Below are 26,902 nucleotides of genomic sequence, written 5' to 3' on the forward strand. Positions count from 1 at the left end.
CTTCCCTGAGGCACTTCTGTGAACGCTGGGGGAAGAACCTTCTAGGTTAGCGGAACCTTGAGCCCATACACCTTTTAAAGAGAGGTTAGTAGTAAATCCCCATCTGTCGTATCATGCTCTACAACTTTGGCTTTTTCAGTCACCCCACCTAATATAATGGACATTTTCTCACATATGGAGACCATTCAAGTATAAATTTAGATCTTTAGATTAAGAAACATTTCTTGGGCTTCCCTGGTGGCGCAGTGGTTGAGAGTCCGCCTGCCGATGCAGGGGACACGGGTTCCTGCCCCGGTCCGGGAGGATCCCACATGCTGCGGAGCGGCTGGGCCCGTGAGCCGTGGCCGCTGAGCCTGCGTGTCCGGAGCCTGTGCTCCGCAACGGGAGAGGCCGCGGCAGTGAGAGGCCCGCGTACCGCAAAAAAAAAAAAAAAAAGAAACATTTCTTTCTTTCTGGTTTCTGGTCTTCTTTATTAAGACATCTAGAAAATCCAACTTCTGGTGATTTTAAAATTACCTAGTCCTTGAGCTTAAGGTATCAGTGAGAAAGAAGGTCTTTGTGATTTGACAGTTGGCCCAAGAGTTTTCTCCACCTGCCAGTGTACAATTTAGCGTTGAAACCTTTACCTATTACCAGTTAACAAAGCGCAGGGTGGTGCGTTGTTGATTAAAATGAAAGCCCTCTATGACCCAAGGTTATGTGTACACCTCAGCTGTCACAGAGGTGGGAAGCGGTGATAGGGACAGAATTATACTTGTGATGATGATCAAGATTCCAGAGGTTAGCTCAGCCAAAGGAATTAATTAAATTAGTACATTCACTCATCCAACTAATTTATTGTCTACTTTATGTCAGGCATTGTGCTAGGTGTTGGAGAAAAAGTAATAAAAAGACAGATGAGGTCTGCCCTTATAGATCTCATTGCCTATTGAGGGAGGAACTTTAATTAAATTATGCACACATATAATTATTCACTGAAACGAGTGTTATCAGGGAAGTATAGGATGATATGAGAGCAGATAACAGGGAACATAATTTAGATCGGGTCGGGGAAAGCAAAGCTGTGGGACTAGATGGCCCAATTGGAATGCTCCAAGTGAAAACTTCACTCCTGAAGAGAATGTTTATATACTCTACCTCTAAGTACACGCTTATTCATATGTTTGAGGTTTGGGTTTTAACATGCTTTCAAAGTGTTGTGATAATTTGGAATCATGAGTCATTATTATTAATATTTTTCAAGTTTCCTTTCTAATAATCTTTTTTTTCTTCTCCCCTTACAGTATACACTTTGGAATTTCCTCCCAAAGAATCTGTTTGAACAGTTTAGAAGAATTGCAAATTTTTATTTTCTCATCATTTTCCTTGTACAGGTAAGAGCTCCATTAGAAACTTAATTTCCTTAACCAAGTTTCAATCCATTTCTAACCTTAAAATGCCCTGTAATTAAAAAGTTGTTTCAGGGCTTATTATAATAAGACTTGTTAAAGTACTAATATTATATTTTAAGATATATGTGATTTTACATATTTCTAAAGTAGCTCTTTTACTGGAAAACTCTAGTAAAGCATCTAGACTAGTCTGCATCTCATACCACATGCTCTCTTGCCGCTGGCTTCCTTTATTTTCTTACAGGTGCCACATGCCCTCCTACCATAGAGACTTTCTATACACCCTTCACTGCACCTGGAAGGCCCTCCCTTCCATCTAGTTGACCTCTATTTACTCTTCAAATCTCAGTGTCTCACTTGTTTTAATATCTGGTTTTCACTGTACGCTGCCAGTTCTGTGAGGGCAGGGACTTTTCTCCATCTTGTTTAAAATAAAGCAGCATCTCTACAGCCTGGCTGGTAATAGCACAGAGGCTGACAGAATGGTGCTCAACAAATAGATGGTAAATGAATGGATGTATTTCAGTCAAGGGGTTAGTTCAAGCTGGGATGAAAACTAAGCCTAAATTTAGAACTATTTTCTTAAACTTACAGCTATGTGGATTGCTTTTGTTTTAATGAAAGTTAACATTCACCCTGCTACCGGAATGTGTTTTGTCTGCATTTCTGTCTGAAATGTTTGTAGCATGTAAGTGCTGCATATGAGTTAATGACTTATTTTCATTTTACTTTCAATTTAATTTCTTTACCTAGGTCACAGTAGACACACCAACTAGCCCAGTTACCAGTGGACTTCCACTTTTCTTTGTTATAACTGTTACAGCCATCAAACAGGTAAATTTCTAGTTTACAATTGTACTTGCATTTCAGTCCTGTCTGATTTGAATTTCATTGTCAAAGGTTCTTTTTCACATTTATATCGGGTGGGTATCCTTGATGAATTTAGTTTATATTTGGTTTTTATTGAAAACACATGAAAATTATTGTAAGGTGCATCTTTAATTTCTTTGCTCCTTTCTTCCTATTTGTGTGTGTGTGTGTGTGTGGCGAGGGGGGAATATAACCCTAAAAGGAGAGTAAGTAGAAGGTGCAGCTCAGTGGGGAAGTGAGAGGTGAATTTTTAATGTGCATTACATTTTTCATTGTGCTATATCTGTCTGAAATATTCCCATTCTTGTGGACTTTTTAAATTGCTGCCTATAGCAAAGAACTCAAGAGCATACTTGAGTTTCTTACTTTAATTTTGTTGTCTTTCCTGATGCTGCTGAAGGGGGTCATGGGTAGAAGAGACTTTTACTCTTGTTTCTTGTCAAAGTTCATACCTGCCACAGTTTATGATAGTGCCTTTGAAAAATTCCAGATGAAATAGAAAATGGAAACAAGAAGCTGGAGGTGAAGGGGTGGGTTAGCAATGTTTATCGTGTAATCGGAGAGTCCATAGGACCTGACAGATGACAAGGATACTTTTAGACAGTACTTACCAAAAGTACTTCAAAAAGTATCCCCCAAAACTTCCAAACTGTTTGCTTAACAATATTGGGAACATGGTTATCTTTCCTCTTGGGTTTATCTGGTCTTCTATCTTGCTTACCAGGAACTGCAAGAATATTTTATCAAGTGTTTGGTTGCTATATAAAGACTTTTGGAATGTTATTTCCTTAGGCTGTTAGGATTATTTTCTTTAACATCATAGAATTGCTGGTTCCAAGAATAGCCTGTATGGTTTTCAAAAGCTCTTGCTGATTCAGTTTACTCCCAGTACTAGTTCATGTTGGGGCCTTTCTTTCCTCACTGACATCACAGAAAGTACCATATGAAGTGATAGCCTAGCATTGCCATAAAGAAGGACAGAAGAGGAATGAACATATAGCAGCTGAGAAAAAAAGGGGAAGGCGATCAAGAGATTTTTCACACAGTTAGATTTGAAAAGGTACACTCATTATTATAAAGAAAGAAAGCAAAGTGATGTAAAAAAAGAAGGAGATCATGCTAAAACAAATGAACGCCCTCCATCCGTAGTTCATTTGGCTTAAATTTACTCTAGACCAAAGGAAGCCCAAAGGAAAATGAACTCTGATTACTTCTAACTCTAAAAAATGAACAACAATTTGTATTTTTTTTGGTCACCAAGTCAGTGGAGAAGTTTAACCGTCGTTCTCTAAAACAACAGTTTTAGATAGATACTGTTCCAAAATAATCCTCCTTGTCTTTTCTATTCTCTGTCCCTGGGGAGGAATTATATTTCCTCAGAGATGATCACTCCAGCGGTCTACTATACAAGAACATATTTAAGTGATTCGCTCTATAAGAAAATAAAACTTTTTTCAAATTAAAGAGTAGAAAAAATTAACATTAACTTGAATAAGAGCAGAATTAGAAAAATAAATCATATCCTTCACAATTGAAGAATGCCTGTGTTTTTATTAATACTTACCTATATAATTCAGGAACCTTTTAACGCAATAAAGCTATAAGGGATATTTTGAAAGCATATCTTAGTTTTTGCTGCAAAAATTTACAATGTTGTCTCTGTAGCATTCTGAGTTGAAATTAATACTGTAAGTATAAATACCTGCTGGTGACTCATAGAGGGGGTTATAGAAATTTATTAACAATTTTACTTCATTATGTGAGCTTGATTATGTCCTTACTTTTATCCTTCTAGGGATATGAGGATTGGCTGAGGCACAGAGCTGACAATGAGGTCAACAAGAGCACTGTTTACATTATTGAAAATGCAAAGCGAGTGAGAAAAGAGAGTGAAAAAATCAAGGTATTAAGTTTTGTAGTTCATTCTTTTTTAAAATTACAGTAAGAACACATCATTTTAAAATGTACAATTCAATGGCATTTCGTACATTCACAGTTCTGTGCAACCATCAATACTGTCTAGTTCCAGAACATTTTCACCACCCGGAAAGGGAAACCCCCATAGCCATTAAGTAGTCATGCTGCATTCCTCCCTCACCCAGGCCCTGGCAACCACTAATCTCCTTTCTGTCTCTGTGGGTTTACGTATTCTAGATATTTCATATAAATGGAATCATACACTATGTGGCCTTTATGTCTGGCTTCTGTCACTTATTGTTATGTTCTTGAGGTTCATTCATGTTGTATCCGTACTTCATTCCTTTTGATGATTGAATAATACTCCATCATATAGCTATACCATATTTTGTCTATCCATTCATCAGTTGATGGACATTTTAGGTTTTTTCTACCTTTTGGCTATTAGGAATATTGGTAGTATGAATATTCATGTACAAGTTTTTGTTTGAACACCTGTTTTCCATTATTTTGGGTATATACGTAGGAGTAGAATTGCTAGGTCATGCGGTGACTCTATGGTTAACGTTTCCATGAACCACCAAACTGTTTTCCACAGCAGCTATATACCATTTTATATTCCACCAGCAACGTATGATAGTTCTAAGGTATTGTTATTTTTTAATATCTCAGGCAATTTAATTTTTTATCCAAATTAATCATTGTTTCATATTACCCAATAAGAGTCCTGTCGATAAAATTTTAGACTTGTCCACATCAAATAATATTTTTTGTTCCCAACAGGTTTTATTTTAATTAATAGTAAGGTTTACTTTTTAGAGCAGTTTTAAGTTCACAGCAAAATTGAACAGAAATTATGGAGTTGACATACACCCCTTTCTCCACACAGGTGCAACCTTCCTCATAATCATTATCCCTCACCAGAGGGGCATATTTGTTATAATCAGTGAACCTCCAGTGGCACATCATTATAACCCAAAGTCCATAGTTTAGATTAGGGTTCACTCTTGGTGTTACATATTCAGTGAGTCTGAACAAACGTATAATGACCTATACACTATAGTATCATACAGAATCATTTCACTGCCCTAACCATCCTTTGTGCTCTGCCTATTCATCCCTCCCTCCAACCCGGGTCACCCTTCTTCTTTCTACTGTGTCCATAGTTTTGCCTTTTTTCATAGTGTCATGTAGTGAAAATCATACAGTATGTAGCTTTTTCAAATTGGCTTCTTTCACTTAGTAATAATGCATTTAAGTTTCCTCCGTCTTTTCATGGCTTGATAGCTCATTTCTTTTTTTTTGTCCAAATTATTATTTTTATTTTTTTAACATCTTTATTGGAGTATAATTGCTTTACAATGGTGTGTTACTTTCTGCTTTATAACAAAGTGAATCAGTTATACATATACATATGTTCCCATATCTCTTCCCTTTTGCGTCTCCCTCTCTCCCACCCTCCCTCCCTATCCTACCCCTCTAGGTGGTCACAAAGCACCGAGTTGATCTCCCTGTGCTATGCGGCTGCTTCCCACTAGCTGATAGCTCATTTCTTTTTGCACTAAATAATATTTCATTGTCTAGATGTACCAGTTTGTTTATCCATTCACTTACTGAAGGACATCTTGGGTGCTTCCATGTTTTGGCAATTACAAATAAAACTGCTGTAAACATCCATGTGCAGGTTTTTGTGTGGACGTAAGATTTCAGTACATTTTGGTAAATGCCAAGTAGTGTGATTACTGGATCATATGGTAAGAGTATGTTTAGTTCATAAGAAGCTTCCAGGCTGTCTCCAACATAGCTACCCACTTCGCATTCCCATAAACAGTGAATGAGAGTTCTGTTACTCCATATCCTGGCCAGCATTCATTGTCAGTGTTCTGGATTTTGGCCGTTCTAATGGGTGTATAGTGGTATCTCATTTTTGTCTTAATTTGCAATTCCCTAATGACATATGGTGTTGAACATATTTTCATATGCTTACTTGCCATTTGAATATCTTCTTTAATGAGGTATCTATTAGGTCTTTGGCCCATTTTTTTTATCAGATTGTTCATTTTCATATTGTTGAGTTTTAATAGTTTTTTTGGTTTTTTTAGTATATTTTGGATAACAATCCTTTATCAGATGGGTCTTTTCCAAATATTTTATCCTAGTCTTAAGGTATTATTTATCTATTTTTATTTTATTGTGTTATTGGGATAAAAAACACATAATAGTAAATTTACCATCTTAACCATTTTTTTAAAATATTTATTTATTTATGGCTGCATTGGGTCTTTGTTGCTGCGCGTGGGCTTCTCATTGTGGTGGCTTCTCTTGCTGTGGAGCACGGGCTCTAGGCGCACGGGCTTCAGTAGTTGTGGCTCACTGGCTTAAGTAGTTGTGGCTCACTGGCTTAAGTAGTTGTGGCTCGTGGGCTCTAGAGCCGCAGGCTCAGTAGTTGTGGCTCACGGGCTTAGGTGCTCTGCGGCATGTGGGATCTTCCTGGACCAGGGCTCGAACCGTGTCCCCTGCACTGGCAGGTGGATTCTTAACCACTGCTCTGGCAGAGAAGCCCTTAACCATTTTTGAGTATACAGTTCAGTAGTGTTAAGTATATTCACATTGTTGTACAGCAAACCTCTAACCCTTGGTACACACTTTTCTATTTTCTGTTTCTATTACTTGAATTACTTTAGAGAGATACTTCCTGTGAGAGGGAACTATAGTATCTGTCCTTTTGTGACTGGTTTATTTCGCTTAGCATAATGTCTTCAAGGTTCATTTATGTTGTGGCATATGACAGGATTTCCCCTTGTTTAAGGCTATGTAAATACTCCATTGTATGTATATACCACACTTTCTTTATCAGTTAATCTGTTGATGGACGTTTGGCTTCCTTCTACCTCTTGGCCATGTGAATAATGCTGCAGTGAACACAGATATACAAATAACTTTTCAAGATCTTGCTTTGAATTACGTTAGATACATACCCAGAAGTAGAATTTCTGGATCGTATGGTAATTATATTTTTAATTTGTGCAGGAACCTCCATACTGTTTTCCATAATGGATGCACCATTTTATGTTAGCGTCTAGATTACACAAGGGTTTCAACTTCTCCCTGTCCTCTTGAGCACTTGTATTTTTCTGTTCTTTTGGTAATGGGCATCCTGATGGGTATGAAATGATATCTTGTTTTGGTTTGGATTTTCACTTCCCTAATGATTAGTGATGTTGAGCATCTTTTCATGTGCTTATTGGCTATTTATATATCTTCTTTGGAGAAATGTCTGTTCAAGTCCTTTGCCCATTTTTTAATCAGGGTATTTGTTTGTTGTTGAGTTGTAGAAGTTCCTTATATATTCTGGATATTAACCCCTCATCAGATATATGATTGGCAAATATTTTCTCCTATTCTGTAAGTTGCCTTTTCACTGTTGATTGTTTACTTTGGTCATGTATTCTCATTTTCTAATTTTGATCTTTGTCCTGTGCTTTTGGTGTCATGTCCAAGAAGTCATTGCCAAGTCCAATGTCCTGAAGCTTTTTCTCCATGTTCTTCTGGGAGTCTAATGGGTTCAGGTCTCACATTTAGGTCTTTCATTCATTTCAAGTTAATTTTTGTATGTGATGTAAGAATCCAACTCTGTTAATACTTTTGCATATAGATACCCATTTTTTCTAAAACCATTTGTTGAAGAGACTGTCCTTTCGCTATTGAATGGTCTTGCCACCCTTGCTGAAAATCATTTGGCCCTATATGCAAGAGTTTATTTCTCGGTTCTCTATTCATTGGCTTATGTATCTGTCTTTATGCCAGTCTTAATTTCTGTTGCTTTGTAGTATGTTTTGAAATCTGAGAATGTGAGACCTCCAAGTTTGTTCTTCCTTTTCAAGATTGTTTTGGCTACTCAGGGTTCCTTGAGATTTCATATGAATTTTAGGATTTTTATTTTCTATTTCTGAAACAAATGCCATTACACTTTGATAGGAAGTCCATTGAGTCGTAGATCACTTTGGATAGTATAGACTTTTTTTTTTTAATTTTTTAAATTTTTGGCTACGTTGGGTCTTTGTTGCTGTGCACCAGCTTTCTCTTTTTACGGCAAGTGGCGGCTACTCTTTGTTATGGTACGCAGGCTTCTCATTACGGAGGCTTCTCTTGTTGCGGAGCACGGGCTCTAGGCACGGGGGCTTCAGGAGTTGTGGTGTGCGGCTCACTAGTTGTGGCACACGGGCTCTAGATCGCAGGCTCAGTAGTTGTGGCGCACGGGCTTAGTTGCTCCACGGCATGTGGGATCTTCCTGGACCAGGGCTCGAACCCGTGTCCCCTGCATTGGCAGGCGGATTCTTAACCACTGCACCACCAGGAAAGCCCATGAAAGGGTGTTGAATTACACCAAATGCCTTTTCTGCATTGACTGAGATGATCATGCAACACATTGTTTATGTGTTGCATTACATTGATTGATCTTCATATATATATCCTTGGATCCCAATGATAAATCCCATTTGGTCATGGTGTATGATCATTTTAATGTGCTGTTGATTTTGATTTGGTAGTGTTTTCAGATTTTTTGTATCAGTATTCGTTGAGGAAATTGGTCTGTAGTTTTCTTGTACTGTCTTTTTCTGGTGATGGTATCAGGGAAATGCTGGCCTCAGAATAAGTTTGGGGTTGTTCCCCGCGCTTTGATTCCTTAGAAGAATTGGGAAGGATTGTTATTTCTTCTTTAAATGCTTGGTAGAATTCTCCAGTGAAGTCATCTGATCCTGGGCTTTTCTTCTGTTTTTGATTCCTGCTTCAATCTTCTCATTAGTTTTGGATCTACTCAGATTTTTTATTTCTTCGTGATTCAGTTTTAGTAGGTTGTATGTTTCTAGGTATTTATCTATTGGCATATAATTGTAGTAGCCTCTTATAATCCTTTTTATTTCTCTGCCATCAGTTGTGATGTCTTCTCTTTCATTAGCTGTTTGCATCTCTCTTTTTTTCTTAGTCTAGCTAAGGGTTTGTCAATTTTGTTAATCTTCTAATTTTGTTAGTCTTCCAAAGTTGTTTGTCAATTTTGTATTATTTTTAAAAGAATGTTTCTATGTGAATATGGATTAAATTATAGAACCTAATGGAAATCAAATCCTCCAGAAAAAGGGAACAAGATATATGGAACAGAAAGAGAAGAAGGTAGGTGAAAATACCATTCCAGAATGATTCAGTGCTGTGGTATGAATTCATACAAAATGATACTCTCCTCCCTATACGTTTATCAAGTATTATCACTGCTGAATTATTTATTAAATACCCGGAATTCCAGGCATAAGTTGTCCATATCCCCAGCAATAAGTAAATTGTCTTGCATCTTCTTATAGATGGGAGGAAGGCTACAGAGTGGGAGGGTTACCCAAGTTTGACATAAAATGTCTTTCTTCCACTCTTTTTTCTTTTCTCTGTTCTCTGCATCCCAGAGGGAGGACCTTGTGATGAATTAGAGTGGTTAGGATCTGAAGTTTCCAAACCAGTCGTAGAAACTCAGCTTTTTGTTCACATAAGAACCAAAGGCAGCATAAATGATTCATAGCATTAAATCTGTTGCTCGCAGGGCACGAAGTAAAATTGCAAAGCAAGTAAAAGCCTCCCACAACTCTCCTTTTCTCTCCTTTCCTCTTTCTGTTTTTGCTGTCACCCCCCCACTGCCTTAGAAGGACCCCCATCTTCCACCTTTCCTCACCAGGCTACTTCTCCTTGAGGCTGACCTCAACCAGGTATAATCTGAATTACATCAGTTGTTGCTGTTGTGTGAAATGCTCTTTGATTGAGCCCGTTCTGGAGTATTTGTGTGTGGAAAGAGATGCCTATAAACTACAAGTGTCCAAGTGTTTGATTGCTTGGCTGGGGAGTGTGGGGACTCTTGTTAAGCAGGAGAGTGACTTTTTCTGTATCCTCAGTGCATTGGGAATTTTTTGAAGGGTTTTTCAAAGCTAGGGGGTGACTTGATCTTATTTTTTAAGAAAAGACAACTCTGAAGAGTGAGCACAGTAGAGGCACGAGCAAAAGTAGAATGAGGGAAACCTGTTAGGTGGCTACTGCCGTAGTATAAGCAAATGATGATAAGAGCTTGTATTAGAATGATAGTAGAAGAGACAATAACAGTAAAAATAGTTGTTAACATTTATATGTTACATAAATATGCCAGGCACTCCCTTTTACATTCTATTAACTCATTTAATCCTTACTTTACAGCAGTCCTATGAAATAGGTACTTTTGTTATCCCCTCTTTACAAATGATGAAACTGAGGCATAGGGTGGTTAAGAAACTTGTCCACAACTAGTAAGTGGGAAAGCTGGGATTTGAATTGAAGCAAGTCTGGGTATGGCATCCATACTCGTAAGCACAACTTTGTCCCTCCTGTCTCGTGATCAAAATAAATGTATGTATTCAGGATGTTTTTCGGAGGTAATGTGTGGACTTACTGATGTATTCCATGTAAGGAGGGAGAAAAAGAGCAAAATAGAATAAAGATAGCCTCCTTGATTTTGGCCTGAGCAACTAGGTGCATTAAATAGTGCTATTAAACAAAATGCTGGTGCTAGGGGCTTCCCTGGTGGCGCAGTGGTTAAGAATCCACCTGCTAATGCAGGGGACATGGGTTCGAGCCCTGGTCTGGGAAGATCCCACATGCCACAGAGCTACTAAGCCCGTGCGCCACAACTATTGAGCCTGAGCTCTAGAGCCCGCATGCCAAGACTACTGAAGCCTGTGCGCCTAGAGCCTGTGCTCCGCAACAAGAGAAGCCACTGCAATGAGAAGCCTGTGCACCACAAGAAAAAGCAGCCCGCACTCGACGCAACTAAAGTAAGCCCGTGTGCAGCAACGAAGACCCAACACAGCCCAAAATTAATTAATTAATTTTTTTTTAAATGCTGGTGCTATTAAATAAGCTGGAGAAGAATAGGTTTGGGGGAAAAGGTGGGGATGAAGGGAAATCAGGAATTCAGCTTGGGCCCTGTTAATTTTTTTTAATATTTATTTGTTTGTTTGTTTGTCCACGCTGGGTCTTAATTGCGGCACGCGGGATCTTCGTTGTGGCATGCGGGATCTAGTTCCCTGACCAGGGATCGATCCTGGCCCCCCTGCATTGCGAGCACAGAGTCTTAACCACTGGACCACCAGGGAAGTCCCAGGCCATGTTAATTTTGAGATTCCTGTTAGACAGCCAGATGGAATTGTCAGGCCTGGAGCTCAGAGATGTTTTAGGTGGATACAGAAATTTGGATGGAATCACATAAAACATAGAGGAGAGAAACAGGCCTTGAGGAATTCCAATGGAAAAATACAGGTATTTGTAAGGGAAAGAGTATGGGTTTTGGCATTAGAAATATTGGAAGAGTTTCTTCAGGTTTACTGATTATTTCCTTTGTATCCAGTATGCTTATAAGCCCATTGAAGGAAATCCTTACCTCTGATAACATGTTTTTCATTTCTAACTTTTCCAATTGCCTTTTTTTGGGAGTTTCCATATTTATGCCCAAATTCCTCATCTGCACGTGTATGTTGTCTACCTTTTACAGTAAATAGTTTAATATCTTAATCATAGCTGTTTTTCTATCCCTGTTTCATAATTCCAAAATCTGAATATTTCTTTTTTTAAAAATTTATTTTAGTTATTGATTTTTGGCTGCGTTGGGTCTTTGTTGCTGCACGCAGGCTTTCTCTAGTTGCGGCGAGCGGGGTCTACTATTTGTTGCGGTGCGCGGGCTTCTCATTGTGGTGGCTTCTCTTGTTGTGGAGCACGGGCTCTAGGCATGCGGGCTTCAGTAGTTGTGGCATGTGGGCTCAATAGTTGTGGCTCATTGGCTCTAGAGTGCAGGCTCAGTAGTTGTGGCACACGGGCATAGTTGCTCTGCGGCATGTGGGATCTTCTCGGACCAGGACTTGAACCCGTGTCCCCTGCATTGGCAGGCAGATTCTTAACCACTGCGCCACCAGGGAAGCCCCAAAATCTGAGTATTTCTGAGGCTGGTCCTATTGACACCTTTATCTTTTGATGATAGGTCATTTTTGTCTTGGTTTTGTGCATCTCATTTTTTTTAAATTGAATTTTGGGCAGTGCATGTAAAAGAATGCTGGAGACCGAGGCAGGTAACCTGTATTTGTGGCCTGTAGTGGGCACACCTATTCTGTCAGCCAGCCCATCAGTGTTGGGGGTTGAGTCAGTCTGGTAAGGAGCTGGCTGGCTTTGGATTTTGCTGTAGCTGTTGATGCTTTCAGTACACCACTGGACTTTAAATGCCTGCAGTGCTGGGCTGCCACAGGGTTTTTCTCAGTGTCCCTGTTCCATTCTCTGCTTTCAGCAGGTCCTACATTCCTGAGACACAGTGAATGCCTCTCTCTACGCCCTTTCTTCTCCCCCAGTGGTAGATTGCTCTTTCTTGGGGTTCCTGGTGGGAACAGGCTGGTTTCTTGGTTCTCCTACTCCATCTCAGTATTAGGCAGGTTTTAGGCACCTTTGCCTCAGGGTGGAACTTTCTCAGTACTCTCCTTTTTATCAGTGCTAGGTCCTCAATATGAGGGGGTTTCCTGTCCCATCCCCAGCAGCAGATGGCTTTGCTTCTATCTCCCCACTAGCAGTAGTTACGTTACCCTGAATTGAGACTGTGCCCGGGAGGATTTCTTGCCTTTCTCTTAGGCACAGATGGCTTTTACCTCATATGAGAGAAGGGTCCACAGTTGTAGCATATTTTATGTCTGTTCCTCCACAGCAGTCATTCACAACCTGTATGCCTGTACCAGTGAGGAAGGCTCTTTTAGGCCTCCTGTCCTCATGCTATCTCATGAGCACTCAGTGGATGCCTGTAGAGAACTGATATGTGCTTATGGTCTCCTCTTTTCTCTCAGGCTTGCAGAGGTTTGAAACTGTCACGTTGGCCCCTACCAAGCCTTTTACAGTTGGTTAAAAATCTAGTTATTTTCTTCCTAGGCACTTTTATGGCAGTCGTCTCTTCCTCCTGTGCTTCGTCAATTGTGAAACAGTTTATTTCTCCTCTCTCTCCTCAGAGGGACTTTTCACCCTTGAAATTCAGTTCATTTGGTTGCCCTGCAACCTCAGCTCTCTGATGAACTCCAAAAAAATATGATTCTGTTGATTATCTGGCTTTTCCTAATATTTATGACAAGGGATAGTGATGTTCTCTTGTGGCTTTGTACATGCTAAGTGGAAACAACTCTAGAGTTGATTGTCTAACTGGACCATGTTGTTCCCTTTCTTTAAAAGTCCTTTCCCAGTCTCCCCTTGCCTTCAGGGTGAGGCCTAAACCCCTGACCCTGACCTGTCAGGACTTTTGTGATCTGGCCCCTGTCCATCTTACCAGCCTTAACTTGCACTCCAGGTGCAGGGATCTTTTCATATCTGAGCGAATCATTGTCAATGTTGTAGAAGAAATTCTGTTTGTGGTTTTTATTTATCAGTGCCTGAGAATCATGTTCCGTTCTTCTAAGATGCTTTAGGATTTTGTTTGTTATTTTTCTTCTGTGTATTTAAGCATAGATTGTGGCTTTGTGTAAGCAACAGAAGTGTTTGTGTATGTGAGGAAGGAAAGATCCAAGAAAATAAAATATTATTTACAAATTAGTTCCATTATTGATACTGTTGCTCTTGGCTACTGATTAAGATTGGCAAAGAAAATAAAATTGTTCCTGAATAGACCTTGAAATCCTCGTCTTCATCTGCCAGATTGTGTGTAGCAATTGGAAGGCAGGTGTGTCATTTGTTAGTTCAGCATTTCACAACCAGTGTGCCAGAGTTGGTGAGCCAGATATTGTGACTGACTCTCTCCTAAAGTGGGTTGTCTTCTGTCACCAGCAGCCTCCTCCCTTTATCTGGAAGTGCTGTACAAAAGGGTTACTTGTCGTTTTCTGTGTGTGCCACGACATGGAAAATGTTGGAATGCACTGGGCTGGATAATTTCTTACGTCCTTCTAAAAAAATTTTATGACTATTCATAAGTTGGAAGTAAAGCAGTTGTAGGGTATTAGTAATAATTATAATTAGCAACTACCAGAGGGTGAATATATGCCAGGCACTTTACGAAACACTTTACCCGTATCCTCATTTCATACTCCAGCCAATCCTATGAGGTAGTTGCAATCATCAAAGACACTTAACCTAAGGTCATATAGTTAAGTGGCAGAGCTGGGACATAAAGTCAAGTAGTGAAGATCTGTGTTTTAATCATCATGATTTATTTCCTACATTATTAAGTTATGCGCTAGAAATGGTTCGTGGTTTCTTCTCTCATGTTTTTCCTCTACTTGAGCTTTGGGTACTTGCTCATAGCAGATGAATTGTTGGAAAATGACCTATTTGAAAAAAGTATTTTCAAATGTTATGGGTAACATAAACACCTCTCTAAGCGAGATTTTCTGAGCACTGAAGAGAGAACTATGACCCCAAAATAATAGCTGTTATCACTTGGAAGGCAAAGCATTTTGAAATATTTATCTATGATGCAGAGTGGGAATGTGGCTGACCAGTGTTCATGAAGTGCTCAAGTTAAGATGTGTAGATTTTCTTGATTCATTCATGAAATGATAATGGCCATTCTCTTATCAAACACCAATGCCAGAAACAACAGAGAGCAAAAGGGTCCCTGGATGCTGAAATCATTTGTTAGAGATTAAAGTTCAATACTAAGGTAATCTAAAAGCATCCTAAGTCATTGTAACCTTAAAGAGGATTCTGAATGTTGAGTGATATTCTTTCATGACCTTTCACATGGTATAGGATGCTGAGACAGTCTAAGCCCTAGAGGAGGAGAGGTCTTTTGCTACTGTTTTGACTTTAGTTTGAGGTATAATGAATGCTTTGTTTGGAATTAAGAATATTTATATTTATTTTGCTCTCTATGCTAGGTCGGTGATGTAGTAGAAGTACAGGCAGATGAAACCTTTCCCTGTGATCTTATTCTTCTATCATCCTGCACAATTGATGGAACCTGTTATGTTACTACTGCAAGTCTTGATGGGGAATCCAATTGCAAGGTAATGGAGATTAAACCTTGCCTAAACATTTTGAGCTCAGGATAGTTAATCATACAATACTCCATCCCACTGCCCCCTAATCTTTTATCTTATTTTTTTCCTGTTTGTGTAAGTGTTGTATTTGAAGACAGCTTTTATATAACTGTCTTTGAACTTCTAAGCAAATACTCAACTTTGGGGGAAAGGGTGGTGTTGGGTGAGGAAATCCACACCCCAAATAAAAGCCACCACATTTTTGATAGCACTGTTTGCATTTCATATTGACACTAACCCATTCAATATTTTATTTAGGCTTTTAAAAATGAAAGTAGTCTTAGGCTGAAACTATATAACTATGAAAATAACTTCACCCTAAGGTACTCTAACCTTACAGTTTGATCTGTTTTTATTTTTAAAGTGATGACTATCTTCTTGAAAAAAATGTTTATTCCTGGCATATAGAAAATCTAACCTGGAATGGTTTGATTACTTTTTAAAAATACCTTAGGGTGTAGTTTGACAAATATTTGCTTTATTTCAACTAGGAAGAATTATAAATGTGTTAGAGTAAATTTGTTCAAACTGGGGGATAAGTTATGTCCTTGGTACTTTCCGGCACTGTCAGTTCTTGGCTATCATCCAGAGCTCCACAGAGCGTGAACATGTATCCTCTATATGCTGCCTTTAAGGAAGAATACTAATGTGCTCACCTCTGTGTTGTATCCTTGGGGGCTTTCCTCTGCTTGTTTATTCCATCTGGAGTTGAGGACCAGGACTCAGTATGTGGGAAAGGAACTTAAATGCCTGTTAGATAACTAATTTTTTTCTTCAGGGGCATGGTGATGAACTAGTCCCATTTAAACTACTGAAGAACAAAGTTGTATTTGAGGGAATGTCAAGATAAAAATCGAGAAATCTACCTAAAGATTTCCTAATAGGGAAAAAGTTGTTTAGAGGCAGAAAACTTTCAAGTGGTTTCATTTTCCAATTAAGTTGATCTGATAAATCAGCTAAAAGTACATAGGTCTTCCAAGTCAGGAGATAGTTTCAAATGTAGCTGAGGCAGATCCATAATATTCTCCGAAGACTGTGCGCAACAGCTTTCCCTCAGCATAAGTGGTGCAGTCTTTGAATCTGCGTCAGCCCTTCTTTGATGATTTATAAATGGGTTCATTGGAGCCTGCCTTGAGTTCTGGGTCAATCAAGTAAGTACATAATATACATTAGTAGAATATTCTAACTGTCTGACTAAGGCAAGACACATCATCTCCCTGCTCCTTACGTAAATTGTAGCCACTCAAAGCATTTTCAAGATCATTAATTTTGCTGCTTGTATAATGGAAACTACTGATGAATTTTTTCTTTCTGTTAGCAAAAATGTTAGCATTCTTATGACCAAAAGGGTTATGTTCAATTCTTATGTGTATGTTAACATCACCATACACTATGGTGAGCAAAATAATAGGTCTCAGTTCTATAAATAGGAGAAAAAAATGCATTAAATTTTTCATGGGGTTTTCAGTTAATTATATGCATGCTGCAAATGGAATTCTCTCTGCTGTCAGTATCAAGAAAACTTTTTAGTTTTCTCATTATCTTTGAAATCCCCTTGTAGCAGAGTTATCGTTCTAATTATTTGTAATATATTTTAAGAATAATACCATCAAGTTTATTTAGTTGGAAATGTGCATCAATATTTGTATCATTCTGCCAAAGCCTCTTAGTAAAAACATACATACAGTGTTCATGAAATCAAGTGGGTATACGATTACACTTTTTTGGGGGGGGGCTGTTTTTGCTTTTTCTTCTGCTTACATCTAGACACATTATGCGGTACGTGACACCATTGAACTGTGTACAGCCGAATCCATTGATACCCTCAGAGCAGCAATTGAATGTGAACAGCCTCAACCTGACCTCTACAAGTAAGAATTACCTGGTTTCATTTTACTGCTGTCTGATGGCTTTGCTTCTCTTTGCCGCCAGTATTGCAAAGAAACACCCACCATTTACCAGCCTCCTTGCATTTGTGTTTTTATGAGCTGTTCCTTCCTTCTGGCAGGCAAATGAATCAAATCAGCCTTGTTCACTACCAGCCTAAGATAAATCATTGTGGGCCCAGGCATCTTACTTGTGGTTTTTCTTTTATTATTGTTATTTGTAGACATGGCCGTCCACATTTTAAGATTATGTAATCCCGTAAGGCTGATCTATCAAACTCATGCATTAGCCAGAGTTAATTAAAACAAAAATAAACCACTTTATGTGTCATCCAACATTAAAGAGAGAAGGAGATATGGAGCCATGCAATTAGTAGGCACTTTGCCCTTTTTTATGAGGATCATGATGAACTGAGTATTGTATATAGGCTGTTTCTTGTCCAAAGTGAACAGTTAAGTTGAGGGAGCAGTGAAATGGTGTGATTTCCTCTATTTTGCTATAGTTAGGCTTTCTGGAGTCGATTTACTCATTCACAGTCATTGTGGGTTGTCCAAAAATTTGGCATTTGATTTTTAAGACTGGTTACTTTGGTTGATTAGAGCATGGTGTTAATGAGGATAGAATAATATGTTTTATCCCCAAGTGGGCCAATTAATTATATTCTATTCCACCTTTACAGATGGCATCCATCACTCATGCCAGCCATCTGGTTAATGAATGCTGTTGGTCATAATAGGGGAATAAATGGCGGGATGTGGCTTACCACAGTGCCCAGTAGTGGAAAAACAAAGTATTCATCCTACTACATGAATAATACCCCCCCTCCTTCCCATCATTCCTTCTTTCCTTTTTCCCTTCTTCTTCTGTATCTACCTTGATAGTAGGAACTTAGAATCACAAAGCAAAATAGCTGTTCCCTGCCTTTAGGGAACTCACAGTTTGCAAAGGGGATAAAACAATAAAGCTAGGCTTACAGTACAGTGAGATAATGAAGGTGAGTAAAAGGCCCATAGAATCACAGAAAAGGGAGTGACTGATTTTGCCTGAGTTAGACAGTAATATACATCCTTGCATATTCATAGGGTAACTCCTAAATTTCAGTTACCTTAAATATGAAGGAGATTTTTAGTGAGGGAAGGTTATTCCTAATTTCTCTAGACTAGATTGAGTACCCTTGGTATGTGACTTCAGAATACCTTGTACTTCCACCACCCTAGCGGTCATCACTTACATTGTAATTGCCTGATTGTCTGTTTTAGGGCAAGGAACACATTTTTCTTGCTTATTAGCAAGCATAGTAATGGTGCAATTAATACATGATGAATGAATGAGCAGACCTTCATATTTTGTGTGTTTAGTAATAATCAATTTTTCTGAAAAAATTCTAATGTAAGTTATAAAATACTCATAACATTCTTGTTAAGGAGGATTTAGAGCTTTTTACCCTATTTTTCAGAAATGTAGATTACCATATGCATAGCCATATATCTGATCACTTGGTCAGATCAAGCTCAGTATTCAGATCAGCTGCAAGACAGTTTGGAAATTTCCAAGATGGTAATCAAGTGTTCCCTAATGCGGGTGGTTCTCAAACGGTGATCCCAGGCCAGCAGCATCACCATCGCCTGGGAACTTGTTGGAAATACAGATTCACATTCTTACCTGAACCATAAGCTTGGGGATGGGGCCCAGAAATCTGTGGTTTAAGAAGCCCACCAGTAATTCTGATGCATGCTCAAGTGAAAGAACTACTGAACTAATGGTTTTAAAAGTTGCTTTAGCACCAGAAACCTTTCTTCACATGAATGTGAAATAGAAACCAATTATTTATGTGGAGTATAGATGAGAGGGGTAATGTGTGCATGCACGGTGCCAAGTAGATCTTGAAAATCAATTTAGAATCTTTGTTTACATTCTTATAATCCATAATATTTTTAAAATTAGTTGAAAATGTTACATACCATATTGGTTCAACTTAACTTTTTTTAAAAAGAAAGACAATAGGCGTTCGTAGTTCATTGTCTTATCTCTACTTGCATTTTTTGTATTTTGATTCATTCCCATATTTGGGGCAAATAGATTTTATCTAGATATAGAAACACGTGTGCTTTTATGTTCTTTTTGCAGGTTTGTTGGCCGAATCAGTATCTATAGTAATAGTCTTGAAGCTGTTGCCAGGTTAGTTTATAATTCCTTTAATCTGTCCTTTTGGGGGGAGCAATGTTTCTCTTTTAAGCCCATTAAAATAGTTGAATACTTTCCTCTATAGAAAGGGATGTAAAGGTGAATAACCCTGGAGTAACTAGCCACTAATGGGTCTTAAGTAGCTGACCTTGTGATTGGTAGCAGCTCAGAGTGTGTGTGTCCTGGGAGGGGGGTGGTGTTGGAAGTGATGCTGAGGGTTTCTAAAATTGTAGAGCTCCAGACACTTTGACCAATAATCCCAAATATGTTCTAAGCACTGTATTTATTGTCCTTGGCTGTGCAGTGCCTGACAATATTGGAAGTATATCTGGAGAACAGTGTGTTAAGGGAGAGTAATTTAGGCAGGAGATAAAATGCTGGGAGAATTAGCTGGACTTAAGTAAAATGAAAGGTTTAATCATTTATAATGTAACAATTCACGGAACAAGGGGTGTTTTCTTCCCTCTTCTATCATCCAGTTAATTATCTCAACTTTTCCACTTGGCCTTTATAGCCAATACTCAAAAGGAGGTTAAAGAAACACCGGGTGCCCAATGATCCCCCGAAAGGCATGTTTACTCTCTATAAATATGGCAGTGTGTCTTTCCCACCTTGACATTTGCTTTCCCAGCCTTTTACTGTCACCTTTTCTTTCTGTTTCTTGATGTCTGCTGTTCTGTCCCGTTCTTGTCTTGCTGTCTGTGACTCATAATCCTTTTATCTCTATGCATCTCTTTACCTCTGTGTGTTGCTGGCTATTCCTGTACTGTGTGTGCTTCCATCTGTGCTGTACCCTCAAGTAACTTCAGAGGGAAATATCTTTCAGCTGGTCCTGTGTTAGTAAGCATATGATATAAGTAAACAGATACATTCTGAACCTTTTGGAGACAGATGTATGTTAGGGCAAAATATGTCACCAAAGTTGATGGTGCTATTTGTTGGGCTGTTTGGATAAGTTGTGTTCATTTTTTGTTTAGGTCTTTGGGACCTGAAAATCTCTTGTTGAAAGGAGCTACACTAAAAAATACCAAGAAGATATATGGTGAACGTTTTTTAAGATATACTTACTAGAAATATGTCTTTTTTTTTTTGAAATATGTCTTTTAAAGCCTGTGCCTAAATAGTGCGGTTAAAAATTGAACATGGCATTTAATTCCATTTAATCTAAGCCTATTTTTAGGTGTTGGGAATTTATAAGATGGTAAACTAACTTGAAAACTATGACAAACTATGTAGAATTAAAATTATACTATAAATGATATATCAACTGGTGAATAGAAGAGAGTTTAGAATTCCTCCTTTTATAGAGTGAAAGAATTGGTAGATCCAACTGGGTGGGGAGTTGGGTTGGCAATCTCATTGGAAACCTAATTTTCATCATATTGTTATTCCTTAGGAGTTGCTGTTTACACTGGAATGGAAACCAAAATGGCATTGAACTACCAAGGGAAATCTCAGAAACGTTCTGCTGTTGAAAAGTTAGTGTATAACACAATTTCTTTAGTTGTTATTGAACTGAAATTGTTACTTCTCAGTAATTCTAAATAACAACCATAAGCAAAAACAACATAACTTGTAATAGTGCTACCAGTTTGAGTACTTTTTGTGTTCCAGAAACTGCTCAGTGATTTGTATGTCTGATTTGGTTTAATCCTCTGAGCAACTCAGAGTAATTCCTGTTAGCCTGTCCACTTTATAGATAGAGAAATAGTCGTAGAGATGATAAGTGATTTACCTAAGCTCACTTAGCTATTCAAGGGCAGGGTTTAGTTGAAATTTATTCTCTTTTGCTGCTGGATAATGGTTTGGGGTCCTCTTGTTGCTATATGTAAGGAGGTTGTACAACACAGATAATAGTCTCCTGGCAGATATTGAAGTGGTACATGACACACACCTTCAAGCCAGTCGCCACTGGCACAGACCTCACTCTCCTGTTGGCATGGATATCCAGTATATCAGTGATACCCTCTCCATAGCTGTACTTTCAGACTAAAAGAATCCACACTAAGCTTGCAGGTTTCACATTTGCTCCTCTACCCTCTATTCCAAACCTTTAGGATTCAGGGAAATGGAAACAATCTACTCCTTCTATAAGGATGGAGTAGGTAGTGTGTGTATGTGTGTGTGCGCGCGCGCGCGTGTGCGTTCTGTCACTTTATAGGGTCCTTACTAAAGGTGTGTTGAGCCATTGCACTTTGGGTTGGGGCTAGGGCTGGCTTTTCCATTTTACCACTCACGAATAACGCGTTAGCAGTGATAACAGGTTCATCCATACAGGTCTGTGCTATGGTTACACATCGTACACAGGAGAAGCTTTAGAAAACTGAACGGTTTAGTTTATACCTGGTTGATATCTTAAGTAATTAAATGGTTTTTAAATCCATAACATCTTATTTTTCAGATCCATTAATGCCTTCCTGATTGTGTATTTATTTATCTTACTGACCAAAGCTGCAGTATGCACTACTCTAAAGTATGTTTGGCAAAGTACCCCATATAACGATGAACCTTGGTATAACCAAAAGACCCAGAAAGAGCGGGAGACTTTGAAGGTAATTTGTTTTATGCTGAAAATTTTAACCCTAGCACATTGTAACAGAGACACCCTTTATTGAAATGCTGCTCAGATAATGATACCTTTGGTATTTGGGTTTTCTCTTGGTTGTATGGTAGCCCCAAGCATTAACTGTTTAAGAAATGTTAGAACTTTTTGTTTTAACCCTAGGCATCTATCCTTGTTTTTAATTCTTTGGTTAAGAGTTTTAAGCAATTGGGCAAGAAGGTCTGACATGTTAATATATTATGAACTTGTGATATATCATGATAGGAACATAATGGGTGCCTACATTCATATTGAGGGGTGGGAGGAGCAGAGAACTTAAGGAAGTGGAAAGTGTTAAGTCAAGGTACATTCGCTGAAGAATAGTGACAAAATTCAGTGTGTTGTAAATGTTGTTTTTATGTACTGTGAAAATGTTTACCAATGATACAGTGTTGTTGGGAAGAGCAGTGCTTTCAGCGTTGAAATTAAAAGATAGAAAGTTTATATTACACTTGCTTGATGGAACTGTGCATATAATCAGCATGAACTATTTCTTTTGTTTAGGTTTTGAAAATGTTTACCGACTTCCTGTCATTTATGGTTCTGTTCAACTTTATCATTCCTGTCTCCATGTATGTCACAGTAGAAATGCAAAAATTCTTGGGCTCCTTCTTCATATCATGGGATAAGGACTTTTATGATGAAGAAATCAATGAAGGAGCCCTGGTTAACACATCAGACCTTAATGAAGAACTTGGTCAGGTTAGAACTTATTTTTACTTAAAATAAGTTAACATAGTGAACTTATTTCTTGTAGTCTGGATTACCAATGTATGTGACCATTTCACATTTGGAAATGTGATTCAACGAAAATTCCTTTATGCAGGCATGTAACGAAGGCAAGCGATGTTTTCATAACTATAACGTCAATTATTTTGCTGGCATTTTGAAATCAGTGTTTTGAAAGAACACCAATTTATGTATTAAATTTGAACGTTATGGAAATTCTCTTTAAAACTCACCTGGTGGTGTTGCTAGATTATGGGCTATTGCTTTGGAACAGGAAACATGTAGTCTTCATCACCATCTGTAATCATTTAGGGATAGACTATGGGACAGTGGAAATAAAGCTATTTTATAAATGCATTTTGTTCTATAAACAAAATTGACCAGAGTTGTCCTATGGACATTTTCTTTGTACATTTCTGATCAGATGGAATATAGACCTAGAAAGCAGAGTTGTTTATTCCAGTGTAAGAATTTAAATGAAGGGAAAATGTGAGGGCGTGCACTCCTCTAAATGCTTTTTGCTTCATATACCAAGGTAGTCCAGGCTTTGACCTCGCTGCTAACCCAGGTTGTTTTCAAATGCAGTGCAGTCTAGCTGTAATTCTTCAAGTGATGACTTCTTTGGTGCTTTTCTTATCAGTATTGAGAAAAGTTTTTCCCTTTGTCTGAATTTACTGTGTGTCACGTAATGATCTTCACAAGCTGAGGGGATTTTTTGGCTTGCATTTAATTCTCTTGATATTTAGAATGTCAAGACTGTGGAAATATCATTTCTGTGACTGGGAGATGCAAATTCAGTTAATGGAACTGTATGGCTGGAATAGGGCCTCACACTCGTTTTGAATGGTGGCGATTTGCGCCTGTGCCTGAAAACTCTCCTGAATTCAGTCCCTCTCCACCCCCACTCTGTATTTCTGTTCTTTACACAGCCTTTGACTAAACCAGAGTACCCTCTTGACAACTACAGTCACAAGGGTGAAAGGACTCTCCAGATATCATTATGTTGAAACCTGACTCTAGGACTACAGGATCCCAGACTGTGGCATCTGCATTCCACAGAGATACTGAGTCACTAAGGATAGAATAAGCAATGAATGAACGAATGCTTTTCCCTTAGATATTGTTCCCAGAAGTTTCTTTTGTAGGCCACTTCAGCTGCCACAGCTGACCTTAGCCTTTTTAAACCAGAAGTTTTCATCCAGGGAAAGCTGAGTAGAACTACTGTAGTCCCAACAAAAGATATCAATCTGCAGCTTTTTTGCATGGGAAAAAAAAAATGAGTTATAAGCCACCTCTGGTGAACTTATCCCTGACAGCTGATTTAGTTGACTAGATCTGCCTATTCTAAATCCAGTGCCTGGCTATATGGATTAAGCTACCCAAGGGTGAACATGGCTAGTCCCAGGCTACTGCAAATAGAACAGCCATCATTCCACATGTGGCACCTAATTCTCACCAGAGACAAGCAGGATATCCAGGCCAGATCTCCACCTCAGCAGATTCCATCTTACCTATGGGAACGTAGTCTTGTTCCTATCATCTAGACTTATTCACACTGCAGAACGTAAAGTAGAGCTTTGGGTAATGATGTAGTCAGTTTAATCAGTGAAAAGAAACTACAGTTTTCATTTCAGCCACCACTTCTTTCCCCCGCCAAAACCTGCTTTTCTGGATGTGACTGTCATTTAGTCACTTATAAGGTAATAACCAGACCACCACTTCAGTTTGTACAGTGCAAAAACAATTTGCCATCATGATCAGCTTACATGTGTAGAAACTACCTAAATGAAAATGCAAAGAAGTCTTGAAATGGTTTCTTAGGACATTTAGCATTTCATGGACCAGTATACACGAAATTAAGTGTAACCAGTTTCCTCCTTGATGAGTCATAATTTAAAATCTGTAGGGCTTTTATGTTACTTAAAAGCAGTGTCAGTTAGTTTCGATCAATACCATTGCAAACACTTGCTTAACCTCTTCCAAAGTGACCCACATTGGTATTAAAAAAAATAGGAAGATATGTTTAGGACAGTGTCGGTCTTTGACTTGAGAAACAAAAAGAAGTAGACTGCTCAGTTCAATTGTAAAAGAATGGGGTCTTTTATGATCAGACATCAGTCCTTTAGACAGCCAAATGGTTTCAACTTTGAAAAAATGGTGGGGATAGCCTCCTCCTTCATATCCCCTCCCAGTCTCGCAGCTATGCCCAGTGGTGTGTCAGAGTATATCCTGTGATTCCAGTAATTCAATCCAGTGGTTATATATTAAACTTCTGTGTTATCTAAGATATGTTCTTGGTACTGGGGTTACTATTATGAAGTAAGCGAGAAACCCTTGAGTTGTTCAACATCTAGTTGGGGAAACACACATATCGTAGCCTAACTATAGCAATGTGACGATAATCAGAAAAATCAGGGAATGTGAAATGATGGAAAGAGTCTAGTACTGTGTGATTTTGGTCAAGTCAACAGCAGTGACAATCTACATCTGTATAACACTTACAAACTTATTTAGTAATCTTTACAGCCTTGTGCAGCAGGTTTGATTATTTAAGGCTAATATTTAATGTACAGAGAGATGACATTTTTCCAAGGTCACAAATTTAGTAGGTGGTGGAGCCACAACTCCAGTCCAAGTTCTTCACTAGGTTAAACAATGTGAAATTTTTTGACCAATTTTGACCTGTAAACTAGGTGATTTCATATGTGTTCAACCTTTATTTTAGGGCTCTTTCTATTCTGAACAGCTGTCTCACTTTAGGCTTTCTATCCATAAATTGATGGCTTTGAGCTTGCTGATAGAGAAGGGCCTTTCCTGCAACTGGCTCAAACCTACCACTAAAGAGGAAGAGGCTGTTGAGAGTCAGAGGCAAGCAGTAGCCTCTGACTTGTCGGCCCGCACTCTCCTTTAAATATGAGAATACTTTTTAATAATAGCCAATCCTCTCCTCCCCTTGTTCTGAGTATAGGGCATATATTAGATCAGTGGTTCTCAAAGCATGATCTCAGGACCAGCATCACCTGGGAACTTATTAGAAGTGCACATTATCTAACCCCACCCCAGAGCTACTGAATGAGAAACTCTGGGGATAAAGCCCAGCGATCTGAGTTTTAACAAGCACCCTCCTAGTGAGTGTGATGCAGACTACAGTTTGATAATTACTCTATCAGGGTATAGTTGGTTGGCCTATACCTGTGAGATTAATTGTACACAGATCCATAGTGCACAAAATGTTATATATAGGCAAACACTTTATTTAAATACACTTTACTTTTATTTATTTATTTATTTATTTTTGGCTGCGTTGGGTCTTCGTTGCTGCGCGCAGGCTTTCTCTAGTTGTGGTGAGCAGGGGCTACTCTTTGTTGCGGTGCATGGGCTTCTCGTTGTGGTGGCTTCTCTTGTGGCGGGGCACGGGCTCTAGGCGCACAGGCTTCAGTAGTTGTGGCGCGTGGGCTCAATAGTTGTGGCTCTCAGGCTCTAGGTGCGCAGGTTCAGTGGTTGAGACGCACGGGCTTAGTTGCTCCGCGGCATGTGGGATCTTCCCGGACCAGGGATCGAACCCGTATTCCTTGCGTCGGCAGGCGGATTCTCAACCACTGTGCCACCAGGGAGTCCCTGCACTTTATTTTTTAAAGCTATTACCTTTGTCATCTATAAAATATTTCGAAATGGGTTAATGCTCATCCAAGTGCAGGAGCCACAACAACACAGGACAACCTTCCGGGGGAAATGAAGGTTAATAATTTTGATCAGAATAAAAAACCGAAAGAATTTCATTTTAACTGGAAAAATCTAAATGATACAGGAATAATACCACTTGGATTAATTTAAAGAGAGAATTCAAACTTGGCTGGCTAACAGGAAAAACAAGAGAAGACTGGAATGCTATATTTGTGCCAGTGCTGCTACCGTGAAATGCTTTGAAAAATAATTAGAAAGCAACTACTGCTGCAGTTCATCTCTTTCTCCCTTACATAATAAAAACCTTAATCTTGTACTTATGCTTATTCCTGTCAGCCCATAATTTTAACTATTTAAGTATAAATTTCCAAGAAGGAGGATAAAATTGTGGGTCTCCAAAAGCCAGATGTTATAAATAGAAGAGATAAAAACTGAGATAAAATGAAAAATGCTCACAATGGCTTATTTTACATGGGAAATTTATTTCATAGCCTATTTTTTCCATTATTTATGAAAGTATGCTTATACTTTAGCCTATCATTATAAACTCTGCTCCTTCTTTTAATTTGGAAATTTTT

At 38.6% G+C, this 26,902-nt stretch overlaps 1 protein-coding gene and 1 non-coding gene across 6 annotated transcripts in view; one reads left to right on the top strand and one right to left on the bottom strand.

Moving 5' to 3' along the window:
• The window catches only part of ATP11C (ATPase phospholipid transporting 11C), a 176,561-nt gene that overhangs the window by 81,182 nt on the left and 68,477 nt on the right, over positions 1-26,902 (top strand). For all 5 annotated transcript variants that reach the window (XM_067724140.1, XM_067724141.1, XM_067724138.1 and 2 more), the window contains exons 3-12: positions 1,284-1,373; positions 2,145-2,225; positions 4,057-4,164; positions 15,077-15,205; positions 17,006-17,109; positions 19,253-19,303; positions 20,287-20,351; positions 20,706-20,787; positions 21,711-21,861; positions 22,416-22,613. In XM_067724140.1, the coding sequence (XP_067580241.1) occupies positions 1,284-1,373; positions 2,145-2,225; positions 4,057-4,164; positions 15,077-15,205; positions 17,006-17,109; positions 19,253-19,303; positions 20,287-20,351; positions 20,706-20,787; positions 21,711-21,861; positions 22,416-22,613 (1,059 nt within the window). The remainder of the gene's footprint in view (positions 1-1,283; positions 1,374-2,144; positions 2,226-4,056; positions 4,165-15,076; positions 15,206-17,005; positions 17,110-19,252; positions 19,304-20,286; positions 20,352-20,705; positions 20,788-21,710; positions 21,862-22,415; positions 22,614-26,902) is intronic.
• TRNAA-CGC (transfer RNA alanine (anticodon CGC)) lies at positions 11,269-11,341 on the bottom strand. Its single transcript has one exon. It is a non-coding gene; the product is annotated as a tRNA-Ala (tRNA).

The sequence above is a fragment of the Pseudorca crassidens genome, chromosome X (genome assembly GCF_039906515.1).
Source record: "Pseudorca crassidens isolate mPseCra1 chromosome X, mPseCra1.hap1, whole genome shotgun sequence".
NCBI lineage: Eukaryota > Metazoa > Chordata > Mammalia > Artiodactyla > Delphinidae > Pseudorca > Pseudorca crassidens.